At 46.7% G+C, this 13,933-nt stretch overlaps 1 protein-coding gene across 1 annotated transcript; it reads left to right on the top strand.

Moving 5' to 3' along the window:
- The first annotated feature begins 5,883 nt into the window (after positions 1-5,883).
- Positions 5,884-12,952, top strand: ZNF662 (zinc finger protein 662). The gene is given in 6 exon segments (XM_061196550.1): positions 5,884-5,974; positions 7,438-7,563; positions 10,594-10,651; positions 11,682-12,068; positions 12,071-12,118; positions 12,121-12,952. Coding segments are annotated over 5 exon segments (1,113 nt in total). The 5' UTR covers positions 5,884-5,974; positions 7,438-7,530; the 3' UTR covers positions 12,708-12,952.
- Positions 12,953-13,933: the final 981 nt, after the last annotated feature.

Here is a 13,933-nt window from a genome sequence, read left to right as displayed (position 1 = left end):
CAGAGCCCGCGAGCCACAACTCCTGAAGCCCGGGCGCCTAAGAGAAGCCACCGCAATGAGAAGCCTCTGCACCGCAATGAAGAGTAGCCCCCGCTCGCGGCAACTAGAGAAAGCCTGCGCACAGCAACAAAGACCCAACGCAGCCAAAAATAAATAAATTTAAAAAAAAGGGCAGAGCGGGAAGGAGGGTGGCGAGTCAGGGAGGCCACACTGGTCAGGTGGTAATTAAGTGGAGACCCGGAGGACAAGGCCAGGTCAATGTGTGCTGTGTGTAAGGGTGTAGGGGACGTGCTTCTAAGGCATGTGGCAGGGTCGTCCCAAGGGAGCCTATGTGGCCGGAGTGCTCAGAGGAGGGGGAAGAGTCTCCAGCTCAGTGCGGTTTCCGGCTTTGACCCATCACGCTGCACTGAGCTCTTCCCACTCCAGCAGGTCCAGCCACCCGTTCGTCTGGGTCCGGGCCACTGAAGGATGGCCAGATGGACCAGCAGGTGGAGGCTGGCCTGCCCCTGGGAAATCGGCCCACGCGGCTGCCTTCCCAGTCCTCCGGAGTGGCCGGGGCCCAGCGGTGCAGAGTGAGCACCGCAAGCCTGCAGCTGGTCTCAGCCTTGCCCACTCCAGCCGCACCTCCGGGTGAGGGTGGGGGCGGAGTCACCATGGTGGGCGGGGCAGTCGAGGAGGATCAACGATAAGCATAGGCGACCTCCGGGCCTGCTAGAGCGGCCTTGGGGCCTGAGGGCCGGAAAGGCGGTGACGTACTTCCGGCCCCGCCCCCTCCATAAAGGCGTCTTTAGGTAGGCGCCGCAGGCAGTTCTTGGTCTGGAGGCGCCCTCTGTCCGTAAGTTGGCGGAACTTTGCGCAGAGGGCTGTGTGTCTCTCATTTCGTCTGCGGAGCACTATGGTTTCTTGACTGCTCCTCCCGTGTTTCTGCATTCCCTCCTTTAAGATCATTAATTACTGAGACCTGTTCAAGGGCAAGCGTTGCAGCCAGGCTTAAATCACAAAATGGGTTAGGCCAAAATGGGTTCTCAAGAAAGTCATTCTTTGTTCTCTCTTTCAGGGGACCCCCTAACCTATCTGCTTAGACCGCTGCTGTTTCCAACGGGCGCGCGCTGAGAGAAGCCACCACTTAAGGCCACAAGCCTGGGAATTCTCCTCTTATACGAGCCCGCCCTTTCTGTTATCCTTCAACATTTTTTGTGCTCCTCTGTTGCTCACCTCATTTGCACATTACATGGTGGGCCGGAGGGTGGGTTGAGTTCTTTTTTTTTTTTTTTGGCCGCGCTGCGCGGTATGTGGGATGTGGGGTCTTAGTTCCCCCACCAGGGATGCGCGGAGTCTTAACTACTGGACCACCAGGGAAGTCCCTGGGTTGAGTGGGTTGACCCACAGGGCTCAAGTGGGTTTCTGGTGCCGTCAGATCTCATGTTTTTTCATTCCATAAATGGCCCAGAACTTTAAGCAACTGTGCACCGGCCAAAGAATTCCGTTTACCTGCTGTGGTTCCTCTGGGCATGCTCTAGACCGGATACACTGGCTACCCCTTGAGTCTTGTTTGCCCTTTGTTCCAATTCTGGGTGATATTGACTCCTCCCCCAGTGCTAGCCACTTCCTGCCCACTGCCTCACCCCTAGGAGTCAATAGCAGTACCTTTGAAATGGAGATGCAGGGAAAAAAATTATTTCACTCTACCTTTAGATCAGAAAGTAGTCTCATTTAACTTAGAGTTGGGCTTATTTATGGCTCCTCTTCCTCCCTAGCTTTCAAGTTTTCTTTTTTCCAGGAAGAGAAGGAAACCCATCCATAGCACCTGGGTTCTTGACAGCCTGGCCCCAGGTTAATTACCTTACTCCTAGTCTGCATCTCATGTACCAGGTGACAGTGAAGCAAGTGTAGGACTTAAAGGGCAAACCTGGATTCTTGTCTCAACTCTGTCACCAACACATGACATGATGTGGGACATTTCATTTCACCTTTCTGGGCCCTGCTGTTCTGCTATATCAAACAGGAGGCTGAACTTGAGGTACTTGCCGGCAGTGAGATGCCATTATAAAGGTATTGGGCTGTTCATTCACTAAGAGGCTAAGAGATATGAGGGCATATAGTGGAAGAGAATGGGAGTAGGATGGGGATTGGAATAATTGGCATTGGGTGCCTATTCTGTTCATGGCCCTGTGCTGGTCATCCCCATTGCCACCGTGACCACTTATTTTTTACCATTTAAGAATTTTACCATTCTTATTTTGAGAATTTACCATGAGCCAAGAATTACACCAAATGCTTTACATGTTTTATGCCACTTAGTTCTCATAACCCATGTCAGGGATCTCCAGGACCACCTTCACATTCAGAGATTCCCTAGAAGAACTCACAGGACTCAGCATATAGTTTTACTCATGACTAAGATTTATTACAGTGGCATACTAAGGATACATAGCCAAATCATAAGGGAAAAAGACACACATGGAGTCTGCAAGAATCCGTGTACAAGATTCCTAATGCTTTCTTGAAAGAAGCATTTACAAGAGAAATTAGAAAATACCTTGACATGAACGAAAATGAAAACCAAAACTTATGGCATATAGTGAAATCAGTACTCAGATGGGAAATTATAGTTGTAACTGGATATAGGCAATTATAGAAAATGATTATAATGATCATGAATTATGAGGTGATAACTCCTAAGGTGATTTTGGCATGACTCACATGTCAGAGGGTGGGAGATGGTCTAGGGTGTTACACGTTTTATACGTAGGAACTTCTGAGCTAACTAGGGATGAGCTGAAGCGTATAGTGTGGGAAGACATGGGGAGGATTGGGGAAAAGGTGAAGTAATTGTTGCAGAGACTGGTCGTAATGATCATGTGGCTGTGGAAGGAGAGGAACAACCCTGGTTGGGAAGAAGAAAACACCTTAGACTCTGAAGTCAGGGGCAGAGGGAGGGATCGTTAATCTATCTTAGGTTTTGTCTGTGAGATATCTGGCCGATTTAACCCAGGCCTTTGCCACTACCCTCAGTTTGACTACTGGCCAGCAAATGATCTTAGTTTAAAAACTCAGAATCCTCCCAACAGCCATTGACTCCAGAAAGGAACAGCCTCATCAAGAAACAATAGAACAGGATTAACTTTGTGGACATTGACATGATTCCCTTTAGCCTCATACTGTTATGTTGGACTCTCTTGGACATTTTTCACAGATCAGTGATTTTTCTAAATTCTCTAGCATGAATGGTAATGGACAATTGTATTGCCCTGGATTTTTTGCTAGCCAGTTTAGCTGGGGTATGTGCCATTGCTAGTTTTTCTTGTCTCACCTGGATTAATGACACATTTAGTTGGCTTGGCTCTGGGTGTGGAGCCTGATGTGGTCTTTCCTCCAGTGAGCCTGGTTATACTACTGTGAGTCGTAATCATGGTCACTCTTGTCCAGTGCTACCTAAGACAAATGGAATATATTTGGCCCAATCCTCTATCTGTACAATTAATTAGAGTATCTGATGACCTGTGTGGTGACTTATGCTCCCGAGAATTCTTTCTGTGTTGGAAGTTAGGAGGTAAAGTTGTAGGGGAATGGCTCTACCATGGTGCCCTGGCAATTTCACGCATATCTATATAGGCCGTGCAGGCAAAGGCTTGAACTATAGCTAATTTGAGTCTTGGCAGATCATCTTGTGATCATTCCAGAACATGAGAGGATGAGAGGAACTTTACAAGATTTTGAGGCCATCTCCCACTTCTGTCCCTATCTCCGTGGGAGGCTGCCATGAGACAATTTGTCATTGCCTCCCAGATTCTGATGAGGTATGAAGCTTTCTGCCCCACTCTCCTCAGGTTATAACTGCAGACTATAACACTGTTTAGCTGCAGTCTACAATTGTCTCCTCAGCAAGGCGTATCCCACAACCCACGTTGCAGTCATCCAGCCCCCTTTCGTTTCCGTGTCATTGTTTTTGGTGTGTGGGTCAAGGACTTGGGGAACTGGGATATTTGGCTACTCTTCCTTTTGCTGTTTATGTAAGTAATACATTATTATATAAATCTAAAAATGGCATGTTGTATCTTTACTGGTCAAATCAGTTAGGAGTTGGCCTTGGCCTTGGCCTTGCCTGCTGCTGTGTGTTTGACAGAAGAACAATAGAGTAAAAATATATGGTTAATTATGATAGACTATTCCTCTCCTCTTTAGTTTTCTAAAAAATTTTGAACCAAACGCTGATCATAGTCATAAGAGACCTTTCTTCAGGTGGACGATGACTTAGTCATCAGTTATCTGAGGGCTCCTTGTTCTGAGCTAAAACTCCCATAATTGTTTTGTCACCAGTTCAGTTTTCTCCATCTGGTCCCAAAGAAAATCATGGGAACATTTTTTTTGTATGCTCAACCTTCCTGGTGATCTTCCCCAAGTTAAGAGTCTCTGCTTCCTTCTCAGCACTCACAGACTATCAGCTAGTGTCCCTTTATGAGTTATTCCAGTATCCTCTTAGAAACAAACCAACCAGCCAACAAGCCTGGGAGTTCATCTGAGGTCTCCTTTGCTCTGTGACTTTTCATAGGTATGGTATCTGTAAGCTCTCAGTACCTGGGTAGCTATAACGCATCTGAACCTGTAGACTTGAATTCCTGTGAAGCAGACATCATCTTTCTACCTTGTTCACCCAAGAGACTGAATATACAAATGGACAATGGCCAAACCATATAGAAAAATAGAACTCTGACCCACAATCTGCAGCAGCCTGTCCAGGAAACCAACCCACTATCTGCAATAACCAGTCCAAGAGTTCAAACTACTATCTGTAGCAATCAGTCCAGGAAGCCAAAATAACCCCTGTAGTAACCAGCCTTAAACAGCCAGAATTTGAATAATGCTTCCCAACCAATCACATAAGATGCTTTGCTTCTAGTAAGCCCTCATGCCTACAATCTTTACTCAGAGCATACCTGAAGCCTTCCTTTTTTCCTACTACAAAGCTTTCCCACTTCTCTGCTAAATGCAAGTATGGTGGCTGACTTCCTTGCTATAATAAGCTCTGAATAAATAGCCATTGCTTGTTCTCAGTTGGGAGGTCTTCCTTTATTTCCACAACTTTCTTTAAAAGCATAGCTTCCTGACATGCTGTGTGATGTTAGGTAAGTCGTTTCCTCTCTTCGGGCCTTACTTTCTTCAACTGAAAAACTGGTTCAACATTTAATCATGCTTGTATTCAACAAACATTCTATGCCACTTAAAGAAATTGGGCCCTAAGAGGTGCTAGACGTTGGGCGGATGTTAGAGGCACAAAGATGAACATATCGAGGACATAGTCTGCTCTCTGGGAATGTAGAACTTAGTAAAAGGAGGCAGATATGTGAACAGGCATAGTCAAGTGAAGGATGTGCTACCTTATACCAGCATCCATCCTACAAAGGTGCAACGAGGTGGAGAGGAGTGGTCAGTGGGAAGAAAAGGGCCAGGAAAGGATTCCCAGAGGAAGCCTCCTCCCCAGCCTCCCCCCACCCCCCCTACCGTTCTCCTTGATTTCTGCAGCGCCCGGAGCCCTCAGTGTCTCTGGGAGAGCTGGACCACTCTCCCCTCCCTACTTTGCATGGCGAGAAGGGAGTACCATAGAGACGCGGAGCCCTCCACCGTCCTAGAGAAGCCGGAATGGCAAGAGTGCTGCAGCCTCAGCCTCTCGCATGCAGAGACCTGGCCCACGCAGAAAGTGGGGAGCTGGGCATGGGGCTGGCTGGGGCTTGGAGCCTGGCTCTTGTTCGGGCGGCTCCCGGGCCGGGGGCCGCTATGTCAGGCCCGCCCGGATCTGGAGCGTCCCTCCCTGACCCCGGGCAGTCCCCGGTCGGGCCCGGTGAGCGCTGAGCCGGCTCCACGAAGCTGGCTTGGCTCTGACCCGGGCTCTAGGCCCAGATGAGGGGCGGAGAGGAGGCAGTGCGGCTACCGATAAATCGGGGTACAGCCCATAGTGGAGAGCCCGGAGGAACAGGTAGGGGCAGAGTGGATTCGACATCCCCCAGGCTTGCGGCGGCAGGGGAAGCACACGTGCAGATGCACAGGCATGAGCCAATTCTGGGGCAGAGGTGTCCCAGCACAGAGCGCTGTGCGCGGCGACGAATGGCCAGAATTTCCACGACTGGTTTTACAGAGCTGGTTTGGTTTGAGGTGGGTCTTGAGAAGAACATGAGCTTGCAGGAGTAGGAGGAAGGATCTGGATCTTCAGGCCGGGGGTGGAGGGGGGTTGGAGACGGAGGGGGTGTAGGTCCAAGGATACAGATCTGGGCAAGGAAAGGGTTTGGGTTCATAACGGAACCGTGACAGTATAGGGCATGAGGGTGGTCTTGCAGGAGATGATCCTTGGGAAGTAAGCTGGGTCCCTGAATGGTGACTGGAATTGTCTGCAGTTCAGAGGAGTTGGACTTTTTTAGGCAGGCAAAAGTGAGCCAGCCAAAGTCTTTGAGCCTTGGAATGCTGGGTAAGTTGCTGTGGGAACATTGCCGGGCAAGGACTGATGGGAATGGACCAGAATTGGCCCCTCCATAGTATGGAGATTGAGATCCTGAATGAGGCAGTGGCTGGGAATTATAATAAGTCTTGATGGCTCCAAGTTAGCACTGTTTGTGTTTCTCAAGGAAGAGAGTGAGAGAGAAAGGCAAGAAAAGAAAAGGTGCAGGAGCTAGGGCTCCCAGAAATACAGAAAAAGGAACATTGGGACTGGGATGTGGGGAAGAAAGAGTAGGGTAGGTGCGTTAGGGAGTAGTCAGAGTTGGGCTCTGCCCTGTTGAGTACAGCCTCTTGAGCAGCCTGAGTGTTCTGAGGGGCCCTTAGCTGCCTCTTTGGCTGGTGGCAGTGACTGGGAGGGAGAGAAGAGCAAGAGTCCTAGACAGGGGTGGCAGGAGTGAGGATAGAAGACAGTGTGCCATAGTAGGTAAGAGCCAGAGTCCAACAGGCCTGAGTTCTGTCTCAGCTCTTTAACTCGGGGGATGTTAATCTCTGAGTCTCAGTTTCCCTTCTGTAAAATGGGTCTAATGTCCTTCTCACAGTCTGTGAGGCATGCCCAGAGTAATATATGTAAAGTGCTTGGCACAGGCTCAATAAATGTCAGTTGGTCTTGTTATCAAGGGTTGGTGACCTCTGAAGGAGGATACACTGTGGAGAAAGGATGGCACTTAGAGCATATATGGGAGTGAAAAGGGAAAACTTGCAGAGACTCATGAAAAAGATGAGAGGATGTTTGCTGAAGTAAAAATGAAGAGACATGAGAAGATTGGTAGCTGATCCCTTGTATCTTTGTAAGTAGCGGGCAAAAATCTGTTGAGAGTTCCCTTAGACATTCAGAATCCAGAAACTCAGTGGGCATCCCCTCCAGTACCTCTTAGTGCCTGGGTCTAGCCAGACTCCAGGCCTGGGTCCTGGGATTGTCCTAGGACATTTAAACACATGTTGTTTCAGGAGTCAGTGACCTTCGAGGATGTAGCCATCTACTTCTCTGAGAATGAATGGACTGGCCTGGCCCCTGCTCAGAGTGCCCTGTACAGGGATGTGATGCTGGAGGATGATGGGGCTGTGGCTCCCTGGGTAAGGGTCTTTCCCTTTGGACTCTGCCTCTACCCTTTCGAATTTCTTGGCTCCTTCTTCCTCAAAGGCTCAGGAGTCTTTGATAACCTCAGTTGAGTGGCAACTTCAGGCTCTTGGATTCTTAATGACCCAACCTTAGTGGTTGCTGGGAAGTAGGAAGTCCTGGTATCAATTCGGGCCTCACATAGGACTTCTTTACCCCCAGCTGAGAGCTTCTGTTCTCCTGACTCATGTGCTGTGGATACAGTGGGAGGAGAGAAGATTCCTGGTGCCCCTCTGAGCCCTCAGTTCCCACCACCTCAGTTTGGGAGACCCAGCCCAATACCAACCATCCTCATGCAGACATCTGAACTTGAGAGCTCTCGGAGAGGGAAAGCACAAGAAAGCTCAGTTCCTCAAAGAGTGAAGTCATCTATTTGCTCACTCACGCTGTTATTGAGCACCCTTCCTCTCTGTTTCCTGACCTTTGTGAGCCTCCAGGCCCCTCTCCCCTGAGTCTCCTGTCCCTTTCCCCAGACTTCTTTTTCTTGTTCTCCCTAGTAATTTCCCTTCTTTCCCCTCCCACCCATGAAGACACAGGCCTGGGAGGAGCCCTGGGATTGCTCTGTGTCACCCTACTCACCTGCCTGTCCCATTTCCCTCCTGTCAAACAGCATTTCCATTTCCCAAGCTGGCTCTGATTTTCCAGCTGGAACGTGGGGAAGCACCATGGAGCTTGGCTCCTCAGGGAGCTCTGGATGGAGAGGGCCCGAGGGGCATCTCCTCAGGTGTGTGAGGATACATGTGCCAGTCATCTGACCAGTTCCCTTGTCTTAATCTTTAAATTGTCATGGGTGTGTGTTCTCTTAACCTAGTGCTGTAGACACCAGTGGGATTCCTTGTTTTCCTCTGTGTTCCCATGGTTTTCCATCTTCTTGAGTCCTTGCTTTATTCATCCGGGCTCCTCTGTGTGCCATCTTCATACACCTGTTTTGCCTCTTCCCCATCTCCACTGTTCTTTTCAGGGCCGTTATGTATCTTTACTCCCTGACTTTTCTGTTTCCTTTCTGATCTGAGGTGGCCTTTCTACTTTCCTGGCCTGCTTATAATCTTCCAGCAGAAGATTTGGACTGCCGTTTGGGGTATCATGGCCATTTTTATCATTAGAAATCAAGAAGTCTAAATAACCCTGAGCCAAATACTTCCTGTTCCTCAGCGATTTCTGGTGGGAAAGCCCTGGCATTTGTTTAGGCCCAACACAGGGCTTTCCTGCTCCTAATTTCCTACTGAGAACTGTGTCCTCTTATTGCCCCCCGGCCCCATTTCATCTTCTTCCCACAGAGGCTCTTCTGTGGGCACAGGTGACTTGAGCTGTGCCCTCAACTTCGCCATTCACACAGTTCCTTGCTGTGTCTGGAAGTCTTTCCGTGTTAGGATACCGTTGATTGCAAGTAACAACCCAATTCAAACTGGCTTAAATAAAAAATAGGAATTTATTGTTTTGTGTAATTGGGAAGTCCATAGGTAGAATGGGCTACAGGTACGTTTTGATCAGAATTTCAGTCTCTGCTCTTCTCTGTCTCCTCGTATGTTGGTTTTGTCTACAGTCTGGCTCCTCTCGTGGTTGTAAGGTGATTGGTAGTTGTAACCAGGACTGTGCTTCTTCACACCGATGGGGAGGAACAGAGCAGGCCTTCCTTAGGCTTTAACCATTGTGCATCTCAGTCCCAAGTATTGCTCTGCTGCACCATCTTAAGTCTTATGCCGGCTCTAAATTGGTCTCTACAGCCAGGGAAAAGCTGTGCACTGATTGACTTGGCCTGGATTGCTGGTCCCTGAACGGATCTCTCATGTAGTGAGTGGGATGGGAGAACCTGTTTGGCTTAGCTCAGTGAGGGCCTGTACCAGGAGCTGGACTTGGGATCACTCCCACCCAAAGGGCCTGGCTACTCCCTAGTGGGGGAGGGGTAGAATGGATGTAGGGAGGCACCTACAGTGTCCTCTACATTCTCTCAGGATCTCAGTACCTACTCTCCCTGCCACTCAAGGGCATTCTCATCTCTGCTTTAGGCAGAAAGCTAACAGCTAAGTTATTCCTTGAGCAAAACCCTAACTCCCTGAGTTGCGGCAACCCTCCTTGGAGCTCATGTCCCTACTCAGAGTCTTGAAGAAGAGAATACTCACGAGGCACACAGTCCTTTGCCTCAGCAGCATGAAAGGTCATCATTTTTTTTTTTTTAAGTCCTCTCCATATATTTATTTATTTACTTAATTTTTTTATACAGCAGGTTCTTATTAGTTATCCATTTTATACCTATTAGTGTATATATGTCAATACCAATCTCCCAGTTCATCACACTGAAAGGTCATCATTTGGAAATTGCAGAATTGATCTGTTTCTTAGGAGGATTTGGATGGGAGTTACAAAGAGACCAATCTTAGCTAAGTCTGAAGAATTTTTTAGAGTGGACATTTGTAAATAGTGGTGTTTATTGTTAGAGTAAGAAGTGACTTCTGGGAATGGCTGAATGAGGCTTTGAGGCCATTTCTTATGGATGCCATAGAGAGACCCATTGTTGATCCTTTGTGAAAAGAGAAGGCAGTAGATAAATAGATAGGAAGGAAGGAAAGTAAGAGGTGGTGCTTTCCCAACATAGCCTCAGGAACAGCTCCTTGGAATTCTGTCCTATCCTGATACTTTTCTATATGAATTGGCTTTCAGCTCCTAGGGACAGGTGCAGAAGAGACCTTAGTCTTTCCTGTTTCTTCTTGACATTTCAAAATGAGTGATAAGTTTTTGTATATTGGTGAACTGATGGAATCACAACCCCCCTGAACCTCTATTTCCTATCCTTTATATTCTTATTACTCTCAAGTTTCAGGTCATCTGTTTTACCAGTCTTTCCCCCAACCTTCATTCTCCCCTACCACTTCCGTCTCAGCTCCTTTCCTAATGGGCCCCACTTCTCCAGCTGAGTCAGCCTTATTTATATCTTGATCCTGGCAGGATATCCATTTCTAAAGCCTGCTGGGATCTCCCATCTTGAGCAGGTAGAAGAGCCATTGAAACCGAAACTGCAAGGAGAGGGTCCAGGCCTAATTTGTACCGGTAAGTGAGAGGGAAATGAGCACTTTTCTCCCAGTCACACATTTTTCTCCTGTCTTTCCTTTGTAAAATGTTAAAATTCCATTCCGTTTATGTTCTAAATAAAAGACCGTCTAAAAATCCCCAGATCAACTAATTAATCAGAGGAAATGTAAACTCTAAACTTTCAGCTTTTATTTGGAAAAGTGCAGATAATTAAATTTGGATGGATCTTTCATCTTAGGCTCAAACTGAACAGAGGCTTACCTATCTGGCTGCAGTGGTCAGTCAATATGTTAAAGGTAAATGCTGTATTTTTCTCATTGTGTTCATTGCTAGGGATCAAAAATCAAGTAATATATGGCTCCTATCCCGGAAAGGCTCACAGTCTGATGAGACATTATACAAAAATGTATAATTATAACAAAATGTGATGCTGTAACAGAGATTTGAATAAGACACTGGAACAAAGAGACACTTTGCCCAACACTGCCTAAAGTAATTCAGGGAAGCACTTTTCATGGTGGACCTGGTGTTTGGATTGAATGAGAAGACTTTATTTCCATTCAGTGTTGAAAAGTATGAGAGAGTCTTCTTTGTGCTTCCCACTGTGTGTGATAAGCTCAGGGTCCCCAGGTATACCACAGATATTCTTTATTTCTGAACAGGTCCTCTGCTCTGAATCCTGGCTAGTTCTTCTCATGTTATAAACTGAACTACCTAGAAGGAATTTTGACTTAATTCCCTTAGAATTCAATTCAACTATTTCCCAAGAGCATCCCCCGCCCCCAACTCCCCACCTGCCTGCCCCATGCTTGCTCTGGTGCTGGAAATCAGAGCCTTCAGCCCTCAGGGACTGTCTGCCTAATTTCTGCCTTTTGATTTTGGTTGCTTTCTGTGTGTTAGCTCTGTTTCACCGTTTTCAGCTAGGTCAGGGCCACTTAGACACAGGGGTGGCACTTGGAGAAAAATGGACATATTAATACCACTTGGTGACCTTAGTCACTCTGTCATGGGTAATGATGACATTTGCAGCTCTGGTTTCTTCTTTCAGAGTCTGTGTCCAAGAGTGAGAAAGAAGGTTTTATTTTGAAGGAGGATACTTTTGAGGAGGCACAGGACCACATGGTACTATCAGGTGGACCCCAGTGCTGTGGTTCCCAGGAATTCTGGTTTGGAAAAACCTGTGAAGAGGAGAAAAGCAGGTTAAGGAGATGGCCTGCCTACCCCAGTAGGGAAAGTGTGGAGAACACTACACGTGACATTACAGAAGTGATTGTCAAGGATGAGATGATCTCAGTAGAAGAGCATTTGAAGGATGCTGATGTTTATACCCACCTTGTACCTCAGAAAGGTCTCCATGAGCAGGTATTCTATATATGTGAAGAATGTGGCAAGTGTTTTGATCAAAATGAAGACTTTGATCAACATCAGAGAATTCATATGGGAAGAAAGTCTGTGGATGTAAGGAATGCGGGAAGACTTTCAGTTTCAGTCACACTGCATTGTACATCAGACGATTCACACTGGGGTGAAACCCTACGTATGTCAAGAATGTGCTAAAGCCTTCGTTTGGAAATCAAACCTGACTGGGCACCAGAGAATTCACACCGGAGAGAAACCCTTTGAATGTAAGGAATGTGGGAAGGGCTTTAGTCAGAACACAAGCCGTACACAACATCAGCAAATCCACACCAGGGAGAAACCATATACATGTAAGGAATGTGGGAAAAGTTTTACTCAGAACCCAGTCCTTCTTCGACATCAGAGAATCCACACTGGGGAGAAAGCTTATGAATGTAAGGACTGTGGGAAAGACTTCATGTGGAACTCGGATCTTGCTCAGCACCAATGGGTCCACACTGGAGAGAAGCCTCATGAATGTATTGACTGTGGGAAAAGCTTCATTTGCAAGGCACGCCTTACTCATCATCAGAGAATCCATACTGGGGAAAGACCCTATAAATGTAATGAGTGTGGGAAGGCCTTCAGTCAGAATTCTGTTTTGATTATGCACCAGAGGCGCCATGCTAAAGAGAAACCCTATAACTGTCAGACTTCTCACTTTCTTGAACATTAGAGAATGCATAATGGTGATACTTGTTTATAATTCTTATGCTCCAGGAACCCCAGCCACCAGATGAGATGACTGCCCACAGTTTGCTATAACTGTAATAGCCAGTATTGTCTTGCCCCTTCTCCTGAGTAGATACCCTGTACTCCAGCAAGACTGGTCTCTCTGTTCAGCCATATTCATACTAGGCAACATTTAGTTGAGCACCTACTCTATGTCAGGTACTGTGCTAACCATTTTGCATACATTCCCTAACTTTTCTTAATCCTATAAGGTAGGTACTCTTATCCTCATTTTACAAATGAGAAATCTGACGTTGAAAGAGGTTATAAACTCATTCAAGTTCACTCAGCTAGTAAAGTTTAGAGTTAAGATTGGAACCAGGCCTATCTGACTCCCGAATCTATTGTTCTTTATCTGTGCACATTTCTGCTTCTGCCTGTTTTTATTTGCTCAAATTTCCCTGGGCTAAAAGTCTCCTTTCCTCATCTAAGACCCAGCTCCTTCAGGTGAACAGACCTCTCTTCGTTTTCTAATTGTAGGCAGTACCACCCAAGTTGGTATTTAATTATGTGCTGTCTTATATTTTTTCTAATAGTCTCATGCTGTTAGTCCGGCTAAATGACTCTTTGAGGATCAACACCGCATTTCTTTATGTTTTTCAAATTTTGAAACGTATTTATTTTTGACTAGCTATAACATACTCATGATAAAAAAAAACTGAAATAGTTCAAAAAGGTGTTCAGTGAAAAGTAAATTTCCTTGTCACTCCTGTCTCCCAGTCCTCCTCAGAGACAATACATTGTTTCTGTGTCTTTCTGGGTACACGCCCGCATAAGTATTTATTAATACTACTTTCCATAAGTCTACCCCGCTTAAAACCGTATTTGATATAGTGTTATTGCTGTTACTTTGCCAACTCCAGGACCTTCTCTTCCTCAGAAGTTGTGGGCCTCCTTTAGGTCACCAAGGTAACTTAAGGAAAGCAGTGGAGATAGTCTGGGTTGCAGAGTCTTGGGAGACCTGATTGCCCTTGTGTTATAAGAGAGTACTCTGGGACTGGGAAAATGTAAACCAAGTGGGAATTTTTTTTCATAAAAATTTGTAGAGCTACAACCCCTCTCATTGCACCACTATCCTAAATTCTCTCCTAGTCTGTCCCCTTCTCATCACCATAATACCTACATCCCGAAGTAAGCTGTGGGGCTATCACCAAAGGAGGGAGAAGTGGT

Source organism: Eubalaena glacialis, chromosome 7 (assembly GCF_028564815.1).
Source record: "Eubalaena glacialis isolate mEubGla1 chromosome 7, mEubGla1.1.hap2.+ XY, whole genome shotgun sequence".
NCBI lineage: Eukaryota > Metazoa > Chordata > Mammalia > Artiodactyla > Balaenidae > Eubalaena > Eubalaena glacialis.
This window is presented reverse-complemented; position numbering and strand designations above follow the sequence as displayed.